We start from the raw sequence: 22750 nt of genomic DNA, 5'->3' as shown, positions 1-22750 counted from the left end.
CAGGGAACAACAAAGTCAACAACACTAATCGTTTAGCACTTGCATATATACTTGGAACTTAGTACACTTTTGAACTGCACAATAAATTTATCGATTTTCAAGTGAACAACTGTTTGCAGCTGTGTCTGATTTTGGGTTATACATACTGCATTCACACTTTTGTTGGTATGTGATTGTGTGTGGCATTGCTATGCATGGGTAGGCGTGTATATGTTTTTGTGTGCTTATCTATCTGATTAGCCAGTATACAGACTACACTATCTACATTGTGTGCATGTTTGTATCTGAAAAGTAAGTACACTTTTCAACTGGACAAATATTTGCAGAATTGTGCGTGTGTGTGTGTGTATATAACTTGTTGAATAACCTATGTCTCTGTTTGCGACTGAGCAGCAGCTGGGCTACAGAAGAGCAGGTCTCAGCCTCCTTCACCATCTCCTTTAGGTGACGAAAGAGAGCGTTTTCTGGGTACTTCCTGTCCTCGGCATCTTCAAGCAGCACTTTAAGCTCAATCAGGTCTGAGAGAGAGACAGAGACAGGTAACAGAGTGAGAGACACACACACACACATGTGCGATCTGCCCACATTAAAGTCATTAATCAGGACTCACCTCTTCAGACTTCATCCGTGATTTATGAGGTTTGTTTTTCTTCCTGTCTGTGAATGTTTTTCTTCCTGTCTGTGAATGTTCTCATTGTTTTTCTTCCCCTTTTGTATCTGTCTAAGTCGGAGAGTACTGCTGGCGTCATGTGTGGCTGCCGCTTCTCCCTCTCGTAGCCCCCCTTCCCATCCACCCCTGTATGTCTGTGTTGTTTATCTGTTGTCTTGTTTCACCCCGTTTATTGTAAAGCGACTTTGAGTGCTAGAAAAGTGCTATATAAGTTTAATTTATTATTATTATTATTGTACACACACACACACACACCCTACAGACAAAGGAACAGAAAAGATGAGAAATACATGTTGTGGTGAAAAGCAAAGTAGGCATCTGACCAATAGCTGCCAACATCACAATTGCCTACCCTTCTTGTTCTTTTGGTCCGCAGACAAGGCCTCGGTGACCCGCTTGGCCCAAGTGTCATAAGACTGGGCCCGTGTCTTCACCCCATACAGCATGGACGGAAACTCTTCCACATCATACCGGTAACTGGAACAACGTGGAACATTAAGATGAAGGGACATTATAATATATATATAAGGATGCTCTGGAGATTTTTCCTCTTGTGACTGTTCAATGTGGGAAATGAAAACACAGCAAATTTGACATATAAAAGAAAATAAACACATATCTAATGGTTCTGTTAGACAACAAAAATGTATAAATCAGATGGGATAGGATTAGATATAATTTATTGAACCTTGAGTGGAAAATTTTTCTGCCTTAACACTAGGGCAGCACGATATATCGTTTCAGCATCATCATCGTGATTTGAGCATGCGCAATAGCTACGTCACAGGATGTATGATGTGAAGTAAGGCAAATAAACTCAAACACCCCATGCTTCAACTTTTTGCTGCTTGATACAAAAAGAAAATTCACCATTAGTAACCTACATTCACTCTAGCTCACTCGACCACGTCTCTCACTCTCTTACTTGCTCTATGGTAGTCTTGCGGTAAATGCATTTGTGAATATTTTAAATCTCACAATCCCAAAAGTGTCCTTTTTGTAACATGTTTTAAACCGTTTTTCCTGAAAATATGTAAAAGTCTTATCAAATCAAATCTCTCTCTCTCTCTCATTCTCCTTAAGTCAGAGCTGACCTGACTGTGATCGTCCAGAACATTAGCGAAAGCAGAGCCACTACACTGCAACCAAAATGGTTGCACAGCAAACCTTTTCTTTTTGGAAAGTGCAAGTTCATACTACACTTGGTCGAGAGGCTGAACATCTACAGACAGGCTAAATGTTTTTATTAGGTAGATTTTTTTTTAGCTTGAGCGCTATCAAACACTTTTTTTTCTTCCATATTTCCTTTTCAATCAACTTGGACGCTGCACAAATGTCTTATAATGGCAGGAAAAAAACTTTTTTTTCTGTCTGTATGTGCGTGTATCTGTCCACTCATAATCTTGCATACAACTGGGCCTATCAGCCTAATAATTTTCCAAAGAAGGTTGAATCAGACTGAAGATGTCACTTAGTTGAGTGATGAAACACATCTGTCAATAAACGCTGTATCCAGATGAACTGATTCCACTGTCTTTGACTTTCTTACCTGGATTATTGAGCATGCATCAAGACACTAATGATTTTTGTGCACAGTTATAACTGAATGATTAAGGACCTCTCGCGGTTGCGGTAATTCAAAACCTTTGAAAAACACGTTTTATACTTTCATTGATTGCTAACTCCTCAGCTGGTTTTTCGCCTAAGTCTGAGCACCGGAGAAGGGGGAGATACGCAGGCAGTGCCTACGTATTTTCTGTTCTCCCGGTAGGTGAAAAAAAAGGAGTATTTTGTCGCTAAGTCCAAAGACCAGAAGAAGGGAGATATGCCTGGCGGGGATCTAATCTGCACTCTACTGAGGTCATTCTTCTAGTTGATTATTATTCTTATTTTCTATGCAGATGCACTACCCTACAACATCACCCCAATCAGTCTAGAATGATTATCTCTTTCCAAATAGAGCTATTCAAGTCATCTGGTGAACTGTATTTTTTCCTATCGCAATATGAGTTTTTTCCAATATCATGCAGCCCTACATACCACAGCAACTAAACAGCAGAAAAAGTATATTCTCAAAGTGATTTAAAAGTGCCAAAACAAAAACAAATAAATAAAATACAATAGAAATAGGGATGTCTACCGTAGACACTTGTTGCCACTGGGGCAGTCACAGAGATCTGTTGCATGGTGAAGACAGACCAGCCGGTCAGGGTTGCAGGAACAGGTCAGTGCAGAAAGGAAACAAGTGGTCTTACACTTATGGCACTGCCGCTCATCATCAGGCAGCAACTCAAACACCTCCTGTTCTGAGGACAGCACCCCCTGTTGGTAAGGAGGAAGAAGAACAGCTGAAAAGCTCTACTTTTGCCACATGACATTTACCAGTATTGTGAAATATAAAAGTTTGCAGCTTGCCACTTGAAAGGACCACAGGAGAGGCACTAGCAAGGAGACTGAACATATGGGAATAAAATTGTAGACAAAGTCCATAAATACAATTAACCTACTCAAAAATTAACAGGTTATTTTTCAGTGAACGGCTCAACAAAGACTCACGCCTACTGTGAACATGAAAAGAAAAATTGAAGTAAAACATGTTCTTTAAAAAAATGAATGAAAACGAATTAGTTTACTAATTAATACCATTTCTTGTATGCCCTGTCTGAGGCGTGTTTCATCATCCATCATCTCCCCCATTTCTTTAAATACAGCAGCGGCGAGCTCAACATCTAGGCCCTCAGGGTCAGCAGCCATCTTACAAAGCAGCTCCTCATGGGAGAAGACACAGTAGCGATGGAGACGCCGGTAATGTGCTACGCATTGACGGCCCATGGGTAACTGAAAGTGGGCCCGAGAATGTCAGACACAGCCACAGAGACAAAGAAAATAGGTGGGTACAAGTAATTTCTTTCTTTTTTTTTAAAAAATTTATTTCTGATTTTTCCCTTTTTTCTCCCAATTTAGTGGCCAATCGATCCCTATTTTAATTCAAACACCCACCCTCGTACTGCATGCATTCGCCAACTGCATCTCTCCGGCCGGCAGTCTCGAAGGAGACCGCCTCCCCACTTTCGTGACAAGGCGACTCCAGGCCGAACCACTGTTTCTTCCGACACACACAGAGACGCATTCACGTGACGAACACAAGCCGACTCCGCCCCCCTCCCGAAGACAGCGTTTGCCAATGATTGCTGCTTCATCGAGTCCGGCCATAGTCGGATCTGACGAGACCGGGGCGCGAACCCCAGTCCCCAGTGGGCAACTGCATCGACACAAAGCCGATGCTTAGACCGCTACACCACCGCGGACCCCCTGTACAAGTAATTTCTGAGTGGCAGCAAGTTGGTGAGGTTCAATAGAACTTTGTTGTCAGTGACAAAATATGATGCATCTCTTTGTGGAACAATGGGGGGGGTCACATCCTAAACACAGAGCATATGGTGGGTCCAGAAATCTTTAAATACAGAACTGTTTCTATTGATTTATCAATAACACATCTTTCCATTTTGATTTCTTTCATTTATTTGTAGACAGACAGACAGGGATGTATGGCTAAAATTGTTTTACTATGACTGCTAAATTAAGAAAATTCATTTATTTGGGAAGTTGGCAACTAAATTTTCTTTTCTTTTTTTCCCTCAAATATGACCACCTCTTGCATTTGTGTGAATGGCTTAAACTAAACAGATGGCAGCTTTCCCATTACCCAGTCAGCGGTGCAGAAGTTGACAGCCTCAGCAAAGTTGTAGCCCTGGTTGAAGCCACTATGGTAGGCCCTGGGGAAGGTCACCACAAACTCCCCTGCACACTGATTGGTCCTGTACACCTGAAGGGGGATAACGCACGCTTCTGTGAGACAATTAGATAGTCAGCAAATGTTACATCACAGGAAAACACTCACACAAAGGCAGAAAAGTATACATTTCATATAAATAAAATGATGATGAGAACGCTGATAATAACACTAATGTCAAATAAAAATGAGATGAACTATATCACAATAGCTGTCCCACTGATTTATTTGTGATCATGAACCTACAAATAAGGCTTAATCCATCCATCCAACCATTATCCAAGCTGCTTATCCCAACCGGGGTCGCAGGATGCTAGAGCCTATCTCAGCAGTCATTGGGCGGCAGGCGGGGAAGACACCCTGTACAGGCCACCAGTCCATCACAGGGCTAACACACACACACACACACACACACACACACACACACACACACACACACACACACACACACACACACACGCACACCTAGGGACAATTTAGTATGGCCGATTCACCTGACCTTCATGTCTTTGGACTGTGGGAGGAAATCGGTGCACCCAGAGGAAACCCACGCAGACACAGGGAGAACATGCAAACTCCACACAGAGGATGACCCAGGACGACCCGCAAGGTTGGACTACCCCGGGGCTCGAACCCAGGACCTTCTTACTGTGAGGTGACCGCGCTAACCACTGTACCAACATGCCACCCATAACGCATAATGACAGGGCAAAAGTAATTTCTCATTAAAAAAATTGTTTGCCCAAAATATACTACAAATCTATAACTAATCAATAAAAATCACATTCCAGAATACAATAAATTTAACTCTTGTACGCCACCCATTTTACGGTTTTTCTTAAATTCCATTTTCCCCTCCAGACATTTAGTTTCTTCTTGGATTTATATTTTGGTAGATATTAAATATGATATATGCTAACACTGGAAGTAGTCAATTTGTCTTACACTCTGTGGGTTAAATTTTTTCTTCATAATAGCAAATATTCCAATAACAGTGGTTTTCCATGTGTGCTGGAACTGATTTACATTTTCTCTCGACTTTTTTGGTCAAATTTCAAAATGTTTGTGTGAGCCCTGATCATGGAACTGCCCCAACCCCACATAAACCAACAAGGCCCAGCCCACATACAGGAACGCCATGCTCCATGAGGATGTTGGGGTTCATGATGGTGACCAGCTGGTGAAGGAGATCAGGCTGGGAGTCAAACAGCTCCGGTGCCAGCTTTTTCATCACCGCCTCGAGCTGCTCAGCAGCTGAGGCTGGAACTCCATACCATGTTTTCGGCTCCCCCCTGAAGGAGACACAGGGAGAGGAAGGAGGTGTTAAAATACATTCATATCTTAGGCATTTAATTAACGTTCTTATCCAGAATGACTTAGAGAGAAAATCTCTATAAGAAGTCTGCATAGGCTTGAAATTAAAGTCCTTGTCTGATTTATACCCAAACTGAGCCTGATACTTGTTACTAATTTCGGCAGATATAATCTGTAAAAAGTAACTGTATATACACAATCAGTTTAACTCAGTAAAATCTAAAACCTTGCCCATTCTCTTCAGTAATGAGCCTAAACTGCTAATAGCCACAGGTCTCATCAGGTTTAAACAAATACATTCCACTAAATTCAAATGGGGAAAATAGTTGGTATGAATAAATCAGATCCCCAGTGTGTGCAGCACCTCACCAGTGCAGGAAGTTGATAGAGTAGCTCCAGTGGTCTTCAATATGCCAGCAGAAAGAAGAGAAACACATGCCCACGTACAGCCAGGGTACCTTCATGCCCGAGATGTCCACATTGATGTGGGTGAGCACCGACTGCTCCAGCACTGGCATGTTGTTCAGATTCCAGCCTGAGTTGGCATACTCCTATGAAAAAAAATCTCTTTTCATTTACAATGTTTCAAAAAGGACATTCAGTTGCATTTAAATATTCAGGATTGTGCCTTTAATAACACTGATTTCAATTTAAGTTATGAGTCGCCATAGAAGTTCACTGCTAACAAAGTAGTTTCATTTTTAGGACAGAATCATTTGCATGTTTATCCATTGACTCATACCTTTCATGTCATGTCTCCAAATGTATGTTAACCAGTTTAGAATTAATTCTTTATGAGCAAATTTCTTACCTCCTCATCTCCCAATAACCTCCTCTTGCCATCCCGTACCGGGAATCCACTGCCAACCTCCTTTGAGCTAATGTCAGCTCCGTACTCTACGATAACATCCTCTTCGATACTGCTGACCAGGCGCCAGAACTCTTTCTCCACCAGTTCCGTGGGGACCATCTGGGAAAAATGACGGGGAATACAGGAGACTAAGCCACAGAGCACACAGATATTTATCCTTTTTTCAGTTAGTCCAGGTGTACGCTACATGTGAATGATGCTAAGTAATGACTGTGATGTCTACTGTTGCGTTGGAAATCAAACTTACCACTGATCAATTAATAATAGTATGTACAACTGTAAACATATTTTACCTGAGCGGTATCATTCTATGTGGTTTTACGGGGTTGGGGCTCTAATTTTCCAAGGAGAAATGTCTTTCAGAACCCTAACTTTTAAAACTGTTGAGGGAGAAACATTTTGTTGTCATCAGTGAGAACCTGATTGACAGATGTAGCAGCCTTAAGGTTTGTGAAGCAGCCTTGTGACTAGATTCAAACCCCCACACAGCAGAGGAAAATCTGTGTCGGGAAAAGCTTCCCCCAACAACTGAAGTGCCTCTCAATTGTAAGTGTACACCCAACAGTAGAAGGCGGTTGTTGTAATGGACAGCACCCAGGTGCCAGTATATCTCACACTACAGATGCAAAGGAAGGCATTTATTGAAATACGATTGTTCTCAACAAACCTTCCCTTGAAAAACAAAATTTTAAGTTACACATATTCAAGTGCAACACTGTGGGCAGTCCACAAACTTTATTAGGTGTTTGTATGGGTTTATGTCCACTCATTTATCGACTAACACTGTGACAGCATTTTACATACATGGACAGGCATGTTGAAGTAGTCAGACTTGAAGTGGTCAGCCATCTCCCCAAAGCTCTGCAGAGTATATTCCCTCACAGCCTGTTCAAAACCAAAGGCCTCCCTTGGTTTACTGCACTCCTGTAGGGATAAGATGAACAGCAGACGCTATCATATGAACAGTAGGAATTAATGCACACCCTGAGTGGCTCCTTGACTGACGAGTGACAAACTGCCCCTGGTTTGCAATGTAGCAGTTGTCCAGGGGTGTGATTATGCAATAGGTTAAAAATGTTATTTAGTAGGTTAGTTTTTGGCTGGACTGGCCGGCAGGGCCAGCCCTACAAACCCTCTGACTGACTGAGTGTTCATGTTTGGTGTGTCTGACTGACAGACTGAGTGATCGCTTTGACACGATTGGGCCGCTGGATCACGTGACCAACAATATCACTGAAGTTACACGATTGCTCGGCTGACCAATAACACAGCTGGTAAACACGGAATTGGGAGTTTCCCTATTGGCCATGAATCAGTGCAGCGGTTCGCACGCTAATGAATGTAATATATTGCTGCTCGTGGATAATACTGAAACCCCTCATTGCACAAACAAGTCCAATTCACAAACACCAGCGCTAATAGCCACACGCAGTTAAGAGTGAAAATTAATGGTTTGAAAACTGCTGTCCAGTACAACCGCTGTTCAAGAAACCGATGTAAAAACAGCCACTTTTTAAATGTAGTCGCAGCCGCATTTTAAATGTAGTTGTGCAAAAACAGCTGCTTTCTAAATGTAGTCGCAGTCCAACCATATACTAAGTTTTAACCTAGTCTTGTTTTTCAATGTGATTTTATTTCGCCTGACACAAACCATGGCAAAATGGTAAGTAGTTTTAATACCATGTTTTACCAGTACATAACTAACATCTGGCATTGCTCAATCCATACCAAAACTAGGCCAGTTTTGCTCTCTAGAATAGGACTCCCTTACGTACAGTGCAGTGAAAAAGTATTTGCCCCCTACCTGATTTCCGCTATTTTTACGTATTTGTCACACTGAATGGTTTCAGATCTCTATACAAAATGTAATGAGACAAGGAGAAATCGAGTAAACACAAAATATGGTTTTTAAATGATCATTTCATTTATTGAAGGGAAAAGTTATCCAACACCCATATCACCCATGTGAGAAAGTAATTGCCCCCTAAACTTAATAACTGACTATGTACCCCCTTTAGCAGCAAGAACTGCAACAAAATGCTTCCTATAATCAGAGATCAGTCTTTCACATCGCTATGGAGGAATTTTGGCCCACTCTTCTTTGCAGAATTGCTCCAATTCAGTGACACTGGAGGGTTTTCGAACATGAACTGCTCATCTAAAAGTCTACACAACACTAAAACAACTTATTTTCACTTAATATGATGTACCTGGATACATACAAGTCGGAGACATTGACCCTGGTGCTTATCTTGACAATTTAGCGCAATCTATAAGATTTATACGTGAAGCAGTAAATTTCAGCTACATGCTGCTTCTGTGGTTATAACTGCATTACTACAACCATGGACTGTTTTAAGGCCCAAACATACTCGGGCGGAACGTACACGGAGCGGACTCCGCCGGACTAAAAGTGGACGTCCGCAAGCCCTGTGCGCGCAAAGCTCAGATTTTACGACCGCGATGAGTCCGCACCGCTGACACTGGTGCGCGGCGCGGACTCATCGTGGTCGTAAAATCTGAGCTTTGCGCGCACAGGGCTCGCGGACGTCCGCTTTTAGTCCACTTTTAGTCTGGCGGAGTCCGCTCCGCGTACGTTCCACCCAAGTATATTTGGGCCTATAGGCTCGGGTATGTGATGTAATACAAGTCACAATCCCTGGCTACGCCCTTCCACCTCAAATTCTCTCTTTGAGGAGAGGAGTATTTGAGCAAGAGAATGTATTGAAAGAGAGAGCGAGAGGATACAGTTATTGAAAGAGACAGACCAAAGTTACATATTTTTGTATTTTTCAGTTGTTTGAAGAGGTTTTTTATGTAGTTTTTGTTTGCTTTTCAATAGTTATATACACACACACACATATAAATGTATATATTAGTTTATAGAAGTTATAGAAGTTTATAGTTAGTTGGATAACATTTTTCCTTAAATAAATAAAATTATCATCTAAAAACTGAATTTTGTGTTTACTTGGGTTCTCTTCGTCTTATATTACATTTTATATGAAGATCTGAAACAAGTGTGACAAATATGCAAAAATAGAGGAAATCGGGAAAGGGGCAAATACTTTTTCATGGCACTGTATTTCATTCAAGACAAATCATTCTTGCACTGACAAACAGTAGAGCAAATTTAAAGACCTTTTAAATTATTGATTCGTTTCAAGACTTTGATAAGTGCTCAGATAGCTGTCCTGAAAGAGGCTGAGATATTTGACTTTTAAATATATAACACCCCATAGCTTCAGCTCATGCCTCTTAACAAAAAATATCACAACAGACTGTGGGTCTGTAACTATAAAGGCTATTGTATATATAATATAAAGGCTTTTGTGTTTGCAGTACTACTAATTTACATTTGGACTTGTAAGTCAGCATTAAAGTCTCACCTCAGCCACACACTTTGGGCAGCGCCAGTCTCCCTTAGGCACATCATGCAGGGGTGGGATCAAACAGAAGGTGTGGTAGCTGTCATCACAGCCATCACAGAGTAGTAGACGATCCTCCTCGTCACCCCGCCCACACATTAGGCAGAGGTAGAGGTCAATCTGGGGGATCAGTACGACAGAACACATGCAAGAGTGGTTAAAGTGCTAAATTACACATGACATGATTAACTGGAAAATTGTCCTGAAAATTAAAGAAAGTTGAATCAGTTCATCTGGACACAATGTTCATCTAAGTGACCTCTTCTGTCTCAACTGACTGCAGGTATCCTTACCAGTATAAACAATACAGCTGCATAACCACCCAAACCAACGATCAGTTTCACATGCAAATAGGCCTGACCATTAACTAGAGTTTCAATGGCTATGTATACTATTCACAGAGGATTTGGGAATGTTTGCAATCACAGCATAGATGGCCTCTTCACATAGATTGCAAACATTCCCAAATCCTCTGTGAATAGTACACATGGCCATTGAATCTCTCAATAAACGTGTGTCCAGATGAACTGATTCAACTTTCTTTGATTGTCTTACGTGGATTATGCGCATGCATTAAGACATGTCTTGAAAATTGTCTTCAAAAACTAAGTTTAACTAGCAATTTAGAGGCAACCAAACCACAAATTGGTACTCACAAAGTTGACCTCCAACGTCTCCTTACGTGGACGCATTTTGATGGCAAAGGCTTGGGCCTTGAGATGTCGCTGCCTTTTGTTATATCCATCATCTAGTTTGTTGAAGAGACAATGTTAGAACAGAAAAAGCATAGAACAAGAAACTAAAAGAGCATCAACGCAAAAGTTCTATTACAGTATTGTTAATGAATTTTTTTTTGGAGGGGAGTCCCAAATCTTAGTGACCCTTAGTGCTTTGTTGTTTAAAATCCATCCTGCGTACAAATACTTGCAGAAATTAGGGATGGGCCGGTTTAAAATTTTCAAACTGACTTGATATTAAGCCAAACACCAGACTAGACCAATATACCCAATTTTACCACTAGGTGTCACACTTGACTCGGCAGCTGCCATTCCCGAGTGGAACATAATGACACTGCAGCGACATTGTGTTTTATTCCTCACAACAACCATTCAACTCAACTTTTCTTCTTCTAAACCTCAGAATAGTAAATAAAATACTATTTCGTCCAAGTGCAACTTAGAAAAATATCAAATAATCAAAATATCAAAATCTTGTCTATGTTTTTTGGCTCACCTCTTTTGTCGGCTTCATACCCGAAATGTTGCTATGTTGGCGCAGTTTTCGTTTTCACTGACACTAACTCTGCCATATCTCATCTCTCTCATCACCCCCATAACAAAGTAAACAAACACACTGCACCGTGTGCATCTCCCCCGACCCACCCCTACTGAAATTTGATCTCTTTGTTACCGGCCTTGGCTCGGCACCAATTGCGCTTTTCCACTGCATGGTACCGGCTCGACTCGACAAATTGTGCATGGCCTGTCAGACACTAGGGGCTCTATTAGTCCGTTTATAAACAAACATAATATGTTAATCACTTTGTCATATAGCTTATTATTATTACTAATACAAGTTAGATTTAGCACTGTGACGCTGTCAACACAGGTAGAACTAATTTGCCAGGACATATCACACTGACAAATACCAGTTCAGTCTATTTGCATAAAATCAAACCCATTTAAGCTCATACACCATTAAATTGGAAACTGACTCAAAAAAAAAGTAGAAATATGAAGTTTCTTCCTTACCAGCTGGTACAATCTCTAGTCCCACCATTTTGGGACTTGTGCCAAAAATTTTGAGGCCTTTCGGTTCCTTATTTTCCCGCTGGAAACAAACAACAACAGCAGATCATGACACAGCACTGGGGATATGTTGAAGAAAAGCTCTGATCCTGCTAAAAAGGCCAAATATCTAACAACCTTTGGGGAGCATGTCTGCTGCAGCTGAGAATCTAGGGCAGGGCAGGGAGGGAGAGGATGTGGCAGTGGAAGGGATATTAAGGTAACAAACAAGATTTTTTTTTCTCCTCTAAAACAAGCACCCAAATTATTTTACAACATGAGTCCAAAATTTAGTTAGTTGGCCACAAAGCAAGCTTAAGAATTAGCACACTCTGGGCTGGTTTCCCAGACACAGATTAGGCCTAGTCCTGGACTAAAGTGACTTTTGTATGGAGACTCTCAAAATTCAGTTTAATCCAGAACAAGTCTTAAACCTGTGTCTGGGGAACCAACCCTTTATGTTTAGTGGATTGAAGCAATAAAGTCCTCATTGTGTCCTTTACTGATGGAGAAATCGGTGTTGTCCTGCTCAGTCTTTCCCATGGTGCCTAAACGTACCAGAATGTATTGCGCGCAAGCTCTGTATCGTCAACCATACAATCCTCTGCGTTAGTGTTGTGGGACATCATTTACACCAACGGAAACGTTGCTTTGTCGAGAGAACAAGGATGTGTTTTTTGAACAGCATGTTTAGAGTAGATTAGAGTGTTAGAAACCCTACTAAGCTGTATATTTTCCAGACACCAACTGACGTCACTTGGCTGCCCAAAAAAAAACTTGTTTCACTGCCACTCCAAGATGCAGAAATAATTAAGAACAACTGCAGGTGTTTTTCATGCACTATCCCTGTTGCAGGTAGACAAGAGATAAGGCTAAAAACTGGTGAATCTTCCCTTTAAAATAGTCACTTTTTTTTAACAGACATAATTAATAAATTGTGAGGCATCATTTAGAATTGTACAGACAACAATTTCATTGATCACTCCGGTATTGAGAAAGACAACACTTTGCTGGATCTCTTTGCTGGCTTCAGCCTGTTCAACTGAGAAATCATTTAAACCTTCAAAAACCATGATTTATCTCCTTCTCAAAAATGGGAATTTCACAGAAGAGTCAGGTACATTTTATGCTTGTTAAGAATATGTTCTGCATTACAGCACAGTCGAACAACTTTTGGAACAACTTTTTGCAGTTGACAGTATTTCTAAACCATCTGTAAACTCTATACTTGTGAGTGCGGGAGTCCATAGCATTAGTTGCGTACTTCCAGTGACTGGCCATGGTTGTATCAAGGAAAACATATTTGCAGCATTGCAAATTAATCCCTTTTAATTTTTTTTTTGAATCTTCCCCCTTTTTCTCCCCAGTTGTACTTGACCAATTACCCTGTTTTCCAAGCTGTCCCAGTTGCTGCTCCACCCCTGCTGCTGATCCAGGGAGGGCTGCAGACTACCACATGCCTCCTCCGATACATGTGGAATCGCAAGCCGTTTCTTTTCACCTGACAGTGAGGAGTTTCACCAGAGTGACGTAGCCAGTGGGAGGATCACGCTATTCCCCCAGTTCCCCCTCCGCCCCGAACAGGCGCCCGACCAACAAGAGGAGGCGCTAGTGCAGCGACCAGGACACATACCCACATCCAGCTTCCCACCCGCAGACACGGCCAATTGTGTCTGTAGGGACGCCCGACCAAGCCGCAGGCACCACGGGGATTTGAACCGACGATCCCAGTGTTAATAGGCAACGGAATAGACCACTATGCTACCCGGATACCCCAAATTAAAGTAATCTTACAAACCCCAATTCCAATTAAGTTGGGACGTTGTGTAAAACATGAATAAAAACAGAATACAATGATTTGCAAATCCTTTTCGACCTATATTCAATTGAATACACTACAAAGACAAGATATTTAATGTTCAAACTGACAAACTTTATTGTTTTTTGCAAATACTCACTCATTTTGAATTTGATGCCTGCAACACGTTCCAAAGAAGCTGGGACAGGGGCAACAAAAGACTGGGAAAGTTGAGGAATGCTCAAAAAACACCTGTTTGGAACATTCCACAGGTGAACAGGTTAATTGGAAACAGGTGAGTGCCATGATTGGGTATAAAAGGAGCATCCCCGAAAGGCTCAGTCATTCACAAACAAGGATGGGGTGAGGTTCACCACTTGGTGAACAACTGCGTGAGCAAATAGTCCAAAAGTTTAAGAACAACGTTTCTCAATGTACAATTGCAAGGAATTTAGGGATTTCATCATCTACAGTCTATAATATCATCAAAAGATTCAGAGAATCTGGAGAAATCTCTGCACATAAGCGGCAAGGCTGAAAACCAACATTGAATGCTCGTGACCTTCGATCCCTCAGGCGGCACTGCATTAAAAACCGACATTCTGTAAAGGAATTACCACGTGGGCTCAGGAATACTTTGGAAAACCACTGTCAGTTAACACAGTTCGTTGCTACATCTACAAGTGCAAGTTAAAACTCTACCATGCAAAGCGAAAGCCATATATCAACAACACCCAGAAACGCCGCCGGCTTCTCTGGGCCCGAGCTCATCTGAGATGGACTGACGCAAAGTGGAAAAGTGTGCTGTGGTCTGATGAGTCCACATTTCAAATTGTTTTTGGAAATCATGGACATCTTGTCCTCCGGGCTAAAGAGGAAAAGGACCATCCAGATTGTTATCAGTGCAAAGTTCAAAAGCCAGCATCTGTGATGGTATGGGGGTGTGTTAGTGCCCATGGCATGGGTAACTTGCACATCTGTGAAGGCACCATTAATGCTGAAAGGTACATACAGGTTTTGGAGCAACATATGCTGCCATCCAAGCGACGTCTTTTTCAGGGACGTCCCTGCTTATTTCAGCAAGACAATGCCAAGCCACATTCTGCACGTGTTACAACAGCGTGGCTTCGTAGTAAAAGAGTGAGGGTACTAGACTGGCCTGCTTGCAGTCCAGACCTGTCACCCATTAAAAATGTGTGGCGCATTATGAAGCGCAAAATACGACAACGGAGACCCCGGACTGTTGAGCAACTGAAGTCGTATATCAAGCAAGAATGGGAAAGAATTCCACCTACAAAGCTTCAACAATTAGTGTCCTCAGTTTCCAAGTGCTTATTGAGTGTTGTTAAAAGGAAAGGTGATGTAACACAGTGGTAAACATGACCCTGTCCCAGCTTTTTTGGAACATATTGAAGGCATCAAATTCAAAACGAGTGAATATTTGCAAAAAAAATCAATAAAGTTTATCAGTTTGAACATTAAATATCTTGTTTGTAATATATTCAATTGAATATAGGTCGAAAAGGATTTGCGAATCATTGTATTCTGTTTTTATTTACCTTTCACACAACGTCCCAACTTCATTGGAATTGGGGTTTGTAATTAAAAACATGATTTGAAACCTTTTGTTTTGACAGAACACATTAAAACATATCTGACTGTTCTGTGAGCTTCCTCTTTTGAGGAGATATAGTTTTTGAGGGCTTAAACAAGAGCGGGAAGAGTGACTGGAGAAGAGGAATGAAAGTCAGTAGGAGCAAGACGGAATACATATGCGTGAATGAGAGGGAGGACAGTGGAATGGTGGGGATGCAAGAAGTAGAGGTGACGAAGGCCTACGAGTTTAAATATACTTAGTACAAAAAGTAAGGAAATTTGTGTTTGGTAGATTATTTCTTTGTTGTAACAATGCTTCTTGGCAATAAATCTTATGTCGTTGGAAAGCCTGTTTATTTCCCTTTTAAATGGTGCCAAATTCGTAAGGAACATGTATTTGTGGGATGAGCAGCAGAGCTGAGGATGTGGGTTGCGCCCATGAAAAATTTGCCAAATCTTCTCTGCCAATGCCAAACAGCTTATTTTGCTGTTGCTATTGACTCTTGTTTTGAGCTTCTGGTACCCCAGGTGCTGACAATCAGGTGCCTGATATAAGATTTATTGCCAAGAAGCAGTGTTACAACAAAGAAATCATCTACCAAACACAAATTTCCTTACTTTTTGTGCTAAGTTTACTTGGGGTCAAATTTCCAAAGTTACGGGGAGTACAGAAGAGCGGTGAAGAAGAGTGCAGGCAGGGTGGAGAAGATTGTCAGGAGTGATTTGCGACAGAAGGGTACCAATAAGAGTTAAAGGAAAGGTTTACAAGATGGTTATAAGACCAGCTATGTTATATGGTTTGGAAAGCACTGACGAAAAGACAGGAGGAGGAGCTGGAGGTGGCAGAGTTGAAGATGCTACGATTTCTATTCGGAGTGACGAAGAAGGACAGGATTAGGAACAAGTATATTAGAGGGACAGCTTAGGTTGGACAGTTTGGCGACAAAGCAAGAGAGGCAAGATTGAGATGGCCTGGACATGTGTGGAGAAGAGATGCTGGATATATTGGGAGAAGGATGCTGAATATGGAGCTGTCAGGTAAGAGGAAAAGAGGAAGGCCAAAGAGGAGGTTTATGGATGTGGTGAGAGAGGACATGCAGGGGGCTGGTGTGACAAGAGGAAGATGCAGAGGACAGGAAGAGATGGAAATGGATGATCCACTGTGGCGATCCCTAACGGGAGCAGCTGAAAGTAGTAGTAGTAGTAGTAGTAGTAGTAGTAGTAGTAGAAACAAGAGTGGGAAATTTCTCAATATTGAAGCGATAAGTGAAGTCTGGCTGCATGATGCTAAATGATGCAAATGTTTTAATGATGTCTGGGTTTTTAAAAAGTGAACTTTCCTTGAACCACAGCTTATTACATGTGCATTAGAGCATCCTGGGGTAAAATGTATCATTCTGAATGTATCCGGTATCCTGGTTTACAAGACATAAGAGCTCTCAGTTCACTATCTAGACCCCTGTGTTCAAAAACCCTCTTGTAAACTTCTTTAAATTCCTTTTCTTTTTACCTCAGATTTCAGCCGCCGTGAACGCCTCTCAGGCAAGAGCCGCTCCTTGGTCTGCATTCCGTCCCCAAGTCCCTCCCGGTCTTTCTCCTTTTGCTCCTCCTCCTCAAACTCCTCTTCCTCCGCTGCCTCATCACCTACCCCCTCATCTGGCTCTTCTCCATCGTCTCCCTCCTCGTACAGCCGCTGGATGCCCTGGGGTGAAAGGAAATGAGATTCTTCAAAAGTCAACAAAGATTTGCCCATTTGAGGCTACAAAGAAACAGTTATTTCATAAGTATGACATCTGAAGCACGCAGAGTAAACTCTAGTCTAGTGGAAGGATTAGGAATTCAAGGATTAATCTGTGATTCTTTTTAATCAAGATGGAAATAATATAGTGAGGGAGTCATACCTCTGAATTAGCTGCTAGTTCTTTGGAAAAGGTTTGACTAGCTGGTAACAACATCTGTACTATACCAGCAAAAACATTCCTTAGAGCTCCAGATTGCACCCTGGCAACACGCAAGGGCACTATACCACAAAAATGTGACGTAACCTGGTCTGCCTGAGTGTGCACACACAAAAAACACACAAACCAAATTTCCGCAATTTTGACACATTCCCACATGCAGAAACTTTCGAAAACACATCATGAGCACATTCCGCAAATCATACATTCAAAATTCAATGACAATACTCAATGAATATTCATTGAATTCAGGAAAAATTCCTATGTTGATTTCTTTTGTTTGTATCGTGAAGGTCTGTGACACGGACAACCCTAGGGTGGCGTCTATTTTTGTCTGTTCATCTGTTGTCAGTACTCACAGTGAGCGTGGCTCCAGACTGGAAGAGCTCGTAGGGGTAGAGGATTCTCTCATAGTGGGAGCGAAGCAACGAGCCAATGCCTTTACCCTGTGGGAACCCCATCCGGCTGGCCACTTTGGACCACCTCTTCTCTTTACACACATTCTCAAAACCACCCTCCGATGACACGTTCTGAAACATGGAACAGTCGGATCTGAAAACACTCGCCAGCATTGAGGGTGTGATTGAGGCAACACAGGAAAGTAGGCCACATTTAGTGGGGAAACAGGGAAACAAATTTAATACTGAGGAGGAGATAACAGAAATAAGTGGGAAGATCTGAGTCACACTGCGCCTTTAAAAAAAAACTATGAGGTCACTTATGAAAGAAGACTTATGTAAAACATCAGTACTCTAATTCCAACATGCAATTCTTTCTCAAGACTACAATTTGTAGAATGGATATGAAGATTCTGGTCGGCATTTGGATAATATACAACAGGACAGCTGGAAAATATGATTGTCACACAGAATATGATTGTCACACAGATCGTAATACTCAACAGGTGATGATTACAGCTCAAAGCAAATATCTAATTTAGTAAAATGGTAAGAAAGCAAGTCAAAATCACAAATATGAGGACTTGCTTAAGTTTTTTGCACTTTTTCCACCTTTTCTCTCATTTTCAAACTTTTCAGGGCCTGGAAAATCCTCATATTCTTTTTTTAAATTTAAGCAGACCTTGTAACAAGATAAGTAATATAACCCACCTAACAACTCATTCAATCTGAAGACTACTAGAATCAGAGTAGGTAAAAATGCACTCAAATGCAAACACTTAACTGGTGTTTGCTTTTTTCTTTGAAAACTGTTTTACAGTGTTTTACCAGAAAAAAAATATTATAACCCTTTACTAGAAGACACCATTCAAAATAGTTATCAATCCAACAGGTAAGAATTTTTCTTATATAAAATGTATTGCATAAAAGCATTTAATTCATTTTCTATTTCTATAAATGTACAGTGTGGTATACTGCTAGTTGGTTATACGGCTGCTCTCTGCACATTTAATCCTACATATGACAATTTCATTTATCTATCTCTCCTATTTTATTAGTTAAAATGTTTCTACTGTTTATTATGCTGATGATCTTATGCACTTTTTGTATCACATCTTTTGTATTCTGTTTATCCCTTAGTGTGTCCTGTAATACACTGATGCTAGGTCAATTTTCTCATAAGGAAATGCCCAACCTAAAATCTCAAAGAACAGAAGGTCCAGTTTTACCTTGCTAAGCCGGTAGAGGTCCAGGATTTTTCTCTCCACGTGTGGGAAGCGGATTTTGGAGCCCTGCAGCTCCCAGAACTTAGCGATCTGATCCAGAAAGTTGAGCTTGACCCGGGTGAGGGCCTGGAGAGGCGAGGGAGGGGTTGAGGGGTAAAGAATCAGAATGCAGACCCACAATGACCACTGAGCAAGACTGCACTTGAGCGCCTGGACTCAACTGTAAGGTCATATCACTTGAGGTAGGTGAAAACCTTTTGATCCTAATTCTGGATTTTTCTTTGTTTAATAGCACTTAAAGTTAACATGCCAACGCACTAAACACATTTATCAACAGGTCAGAGGCTTGTTACACTAAAGTGCAAACCCAACATCACTGTGATAATTTAATTTTAATTTTAATGGCTCTCAAGCTAAAAAGGGGGTTGTTATTATTATGCTGATATGATACTATGATATATCATTTTAAAACTTTGGAATATTACCTCAAGTTCATTGAGTCTTTGGACTCGAGGGGTGAAGCGGAAGTTTCGAACATCGCAGGCAAAGGGAGGCTGCCAGTCCTGAAAACAGGAAAACCCAAACATGAGCAAAACCCAATAAATCAAATAGTTAGGCTGTGGTATTTAATCATGTGCCATGGAGCAGGGCCACGTGTAAGCATCACCCCCCCCCCCCCCCCCCCGCAACAGCTGATTTCACTAATAAGCTATACTAAACTAGAACTCAGACAGGGGAAGAGAGATTAGTAAAATTCTTTGGTGTAGTGTTGGACTAGAAAAAGAACCTGCATACACATTGCCCCCCACAGCACAGGACTGAATACTGCTGCAATAAGGAAAAGACAACAAAGACAATTAAGCAGTTGGTAGCAAAAACACCGTCTTACTCAAAATTAGGTTTAGCATCAGCAGGGTTGAATTGGTGCTCATCTTCAAGCAACCATAGCAGTGTTATTCAATCATCTGGTTTGAAAGGCATTGCCACCAGTTTCTTTAGTCTTTTTTTCAGGTAAAGGGAAACTTTTAATAGGGTATAGCCTCTTCTGGGTAACAATTAAGTATATTCTTGACTGGTCATAAAATGACAAATCCTTGGGTGACTAACTGTGCATAAACGAACAAACAAATAAAACAGGCAAAACGTAGATAGATATAATTAGTGTTGACTGCATTTCTCTAAACAAGACGATGAGCGAACGAATGTGACGGCCAGTCTCTGCAGCTAACGCGTTAAAATGCAACGTTAGCTTTGAAGAAACAAAAACAAAAGAAGTAACGGCGGAAATTTTGAAACGAAGTCACCTTTACCAAACCGAGATACATTTTTTCCCCCCAATATCACGCTACACAACTTTCACCCACTTCAGGAGATAATTGCGTTTAGCGCAGAGAAGATGTTGAATTTGACCTCGGTTTGTTTCCAACGCGAGATCCACGCAGCTGTTAGGCCCAAAGAAACCTACTAGTTACATGACAAGAGCAACCGGGCAATCCCACGGACCTATGTGGAACAAGAGAAATGATCAACGTCAGAAAAAATAAAGTTTACCTCGGGGGGTCGGATCTTACAGATGCCCGTTTTCTCGGCAATGGGTCGGATCTTGTTGATGAATCCTAAGGGATCCGAAAAATCCTCCCAACTCGGCTCAAAAACCGGACATTCGGGAGGGGGCACGAATTCGGCAAACGCAGACATGTTGGATTTGTAACAGTCAAAATCTCTTTGAAATAGCACTTGTTTGGAGAAAGAAAAAAAAGTATAGCGTTTAAACTTGACCGAGTAAAATCAAGTCATGATCAACATCATTTGTTGAGGGAATTTCCTCTGTGTGCATGGTTTTTTAAACCTAAAAAAAAGCAAAATCACTCCAATGACGAGGTCATCTGTAGGTATGCCAAGTTGCTGTGACGTATCACAATGAGAAAAAAATGTTAAAAGTAGATGTAGAAGAATGGGGAGGGGGGACACAGCATATGAGCTCAAAGCAATTTTCAAGCCTTCTCCATCGCACAAAACAACAGGGCCAAGCCGGGGGGGGGGGGTCCTCCCTACCACTCCCCTACGCAGCAACCTGAACCACGGGGTTGCAAGCTACCCAGGACGCAGGGCAGGATCAGTCCAAAAAGCCATCATTCCCATTGAAAATGGGGGTCAGGCGAAGGAAACCAAATGCACTCCGGTAGAAGCTCAACACACTCGCTCTAACTGAATCAAATATCCGTCTGTATTCTCTTGCAAGACACAGCATCCGAGGTATCCAACACCTGCTGCCACATTTTAGTGGACGCCACCGCTGGGACAGGTTCCGGGATAGTACAACAACAATAACAACCACTACTAGTTTAGGTGCCAGGGTAATGGATGATATCCTCATATGGCATCTTAGAACAAAGTTGCTAAACGGACGTCCAAAGTTTGGTGGTTTATCGCTTTTAACGTGTACAGCTTCGTCCGGTGAAATCCATCATTCTCATAGTGTTCTTTGGCGAGGGCGTCGGATGAGAAGCCCGGACGGACCACAGCAATGGATTTGGTGCTCGCTAGTAGCATAAACTACAGGCGTTACATCGTTGACTGGCCTGGTATTGACCAATCCGTCAACTGCAGAAATCCAATTCATTGAAGAATTGCAAATGCGTTGGATAAATTAACATCGGCTTAACCGATATTAGCAACGAACAGCTCGTCGGCGCTAGTGGCTGAGCAGCTTAGCTACATCGGCGAAAGGCCAACCGCAGTATTTCCACTGACACGATCCGACGAGGGCGGCGTATTTCTTGTACAGAGATAAAGTATAAATCACAACGTCGTTCATTTACAGCATCCTGTTCACTTTGTGTCCACGGAGGTGCGACTTTCTGCCAACGTTGTTTTTGTTGTTGTTAGCCACCGAGTTCGCTATGAAGACTAGCAAGTCTACAGATAGCCAGCCGTTAGCTGCCTGGAGTTAATTCGTGAGCTCGCTGCGGAAACAGAGCTTCAAATTGTGGGAACTACAACGGGTCTTCGTCCTCTGTAGATACTTTCACGTCTTGACCATTGTTCTGTTATAAGTATATCATCTCGTCCAATCTTGGCATTAAAGTTAATATTAACATAAAGTTTGACTTAGCCTTTGCTAACGTTTCCCGAGCCGCATTACTACCAAGTAATAACATTGTGCCGATCCTCCACTTCCGTTTCAGACGAAAAGTAGAGCCATCTGTTCAAACGTGAAGATCCTCATTATCGCCATTAAACAAGATTAACATTGATTTACCGAATTCTCTTACAGTATCTGAACAAGGAATTTCGTGTTTTGTTTTTTTTGTTTTGTCAAATCTTAATGTTATGCAGCTTTTGTTATTTCTTAGACTAACGCACGCGCAACATTGGAAACACTGATTTGCAATCCTTACGCAAACGAGATCGCGCGTTCGTCCTTATAAAAGTTAACCAGTTTTATGGGGTAAGAAGAATTAAACGAAACACTACAGCTGCTTAGGATTTATTTTTACAAAATCTCGCAAATGACATTTTGAATTACTAACTGGGTTTTGTTGCTAAATAAGCCCCCCCCCATTAGACGGACATAGTTGTGGTACGAAAAATCAAGGTAGGGAGGCTGTTTATTTCATTTGTAAATGGGAGACGTCTAGACTTTCTTGGGATCGGTCGACAAACGGAAAAAAACGATACTGAGCAGTAACACTTTACCTGCAGAGCAATGCGTCAGAGGAACAGCGTTGTTGCTGTTAAACCACTAAATGTGTGGAAAAGCATTCTGTCTGCTGTAGGTTTAAAACCTCAGACGAGATGCTCTCTGGAACATGATCAACATCAGCCCGAACAGTCAAACTCATTTCTGCTGTTTGGCCGCATGAATGAGACACAGAAAGCCGCCTCAGTATCCAGCACCATGTTGACTT

General features: G+C 41.6%; 1 protein-coding gene across 2 annotated transcripts in view; it reads right to left on the bottom strand.

The window, feature by feature from the left end:
* The window catches only part of kdm5a (lysine (K)-specific demethylase 5A), a 42423-nt gene extending 20999 nt beyond the window's left edge, over positions 1-21424 (bottom strand). For both annotated transcript variants that reach the window (XM_056276090.1, XM_056276091.1), the window contains exons 1-17: positions 20391-21424; positions 19325-19402; positions 18843-18965; positions 17575-17745; positions 16768-16959; positions 11828-11906; positions 10733-10824; positions 10038-10196; positions 7453-7572; positions 6589-6747; positions 6147-6328; positions 5593-5755; positions 4377-4496; positions 3314-3508; positions 2811-2992; positions 1023-1147; positions 368-518 (exon numbers count right to left, since the gene is read on the bottom strand). In XM_056276090.1, the coding sequence (XP_056132065.1) occupies positions 368-518; positions 1023-1147; positions 2811-2992; positions 3314-3508; positions 4377-4496; positions 5593-5755; positions 6147-6328; positions 6589-6747; positions 7453-7572; positions 10038-10196; positions 10733-10824; positions 11828-11906; positions 16768-16959; positions 17575-17745; positions 18843-18965; positions 19325-19402; positions 20391-20537 (2438 nt within the window). In that variant the 5' untranslated portion in view covers positions 20538-21424. The remainder of the gene's footprint in view (positions 1-367; positions 519-1022; positions 1148-2810; positions 2993-3313; positions 3509-4376; positions 4497-5592; positions 5756-6146; positions 6329-6588; positions 6748-7452; positions 7573-10037; positions 10197-10732; positions 10825-11827; positions 11907-16767; positions 16960-17574; positions 17746-18842; positions 18966-19324; positions 19403-20390) is intronic.
* Between the last annotated feature and the right edge of the window lie 1326 nt (positions 21425-22750).

This window comes from Lampris incognitus, chromosome 3 (assembly GCF_029633865.1).
Source record: "Lampris incognitus isolate fLamInc1 chromosome 3, fLamInc1.hap2, whole genome shotgun sequence".
Taxonomy (NCBI): Eukaryota; Metazoa; Chordata; class Actinopteri; order Lampriformes; family Lampridae; genus Lampris; species Lampris incognitus.
This window is presented reverse-complemented; position numbering and strand designations above follow the sequence as displayed.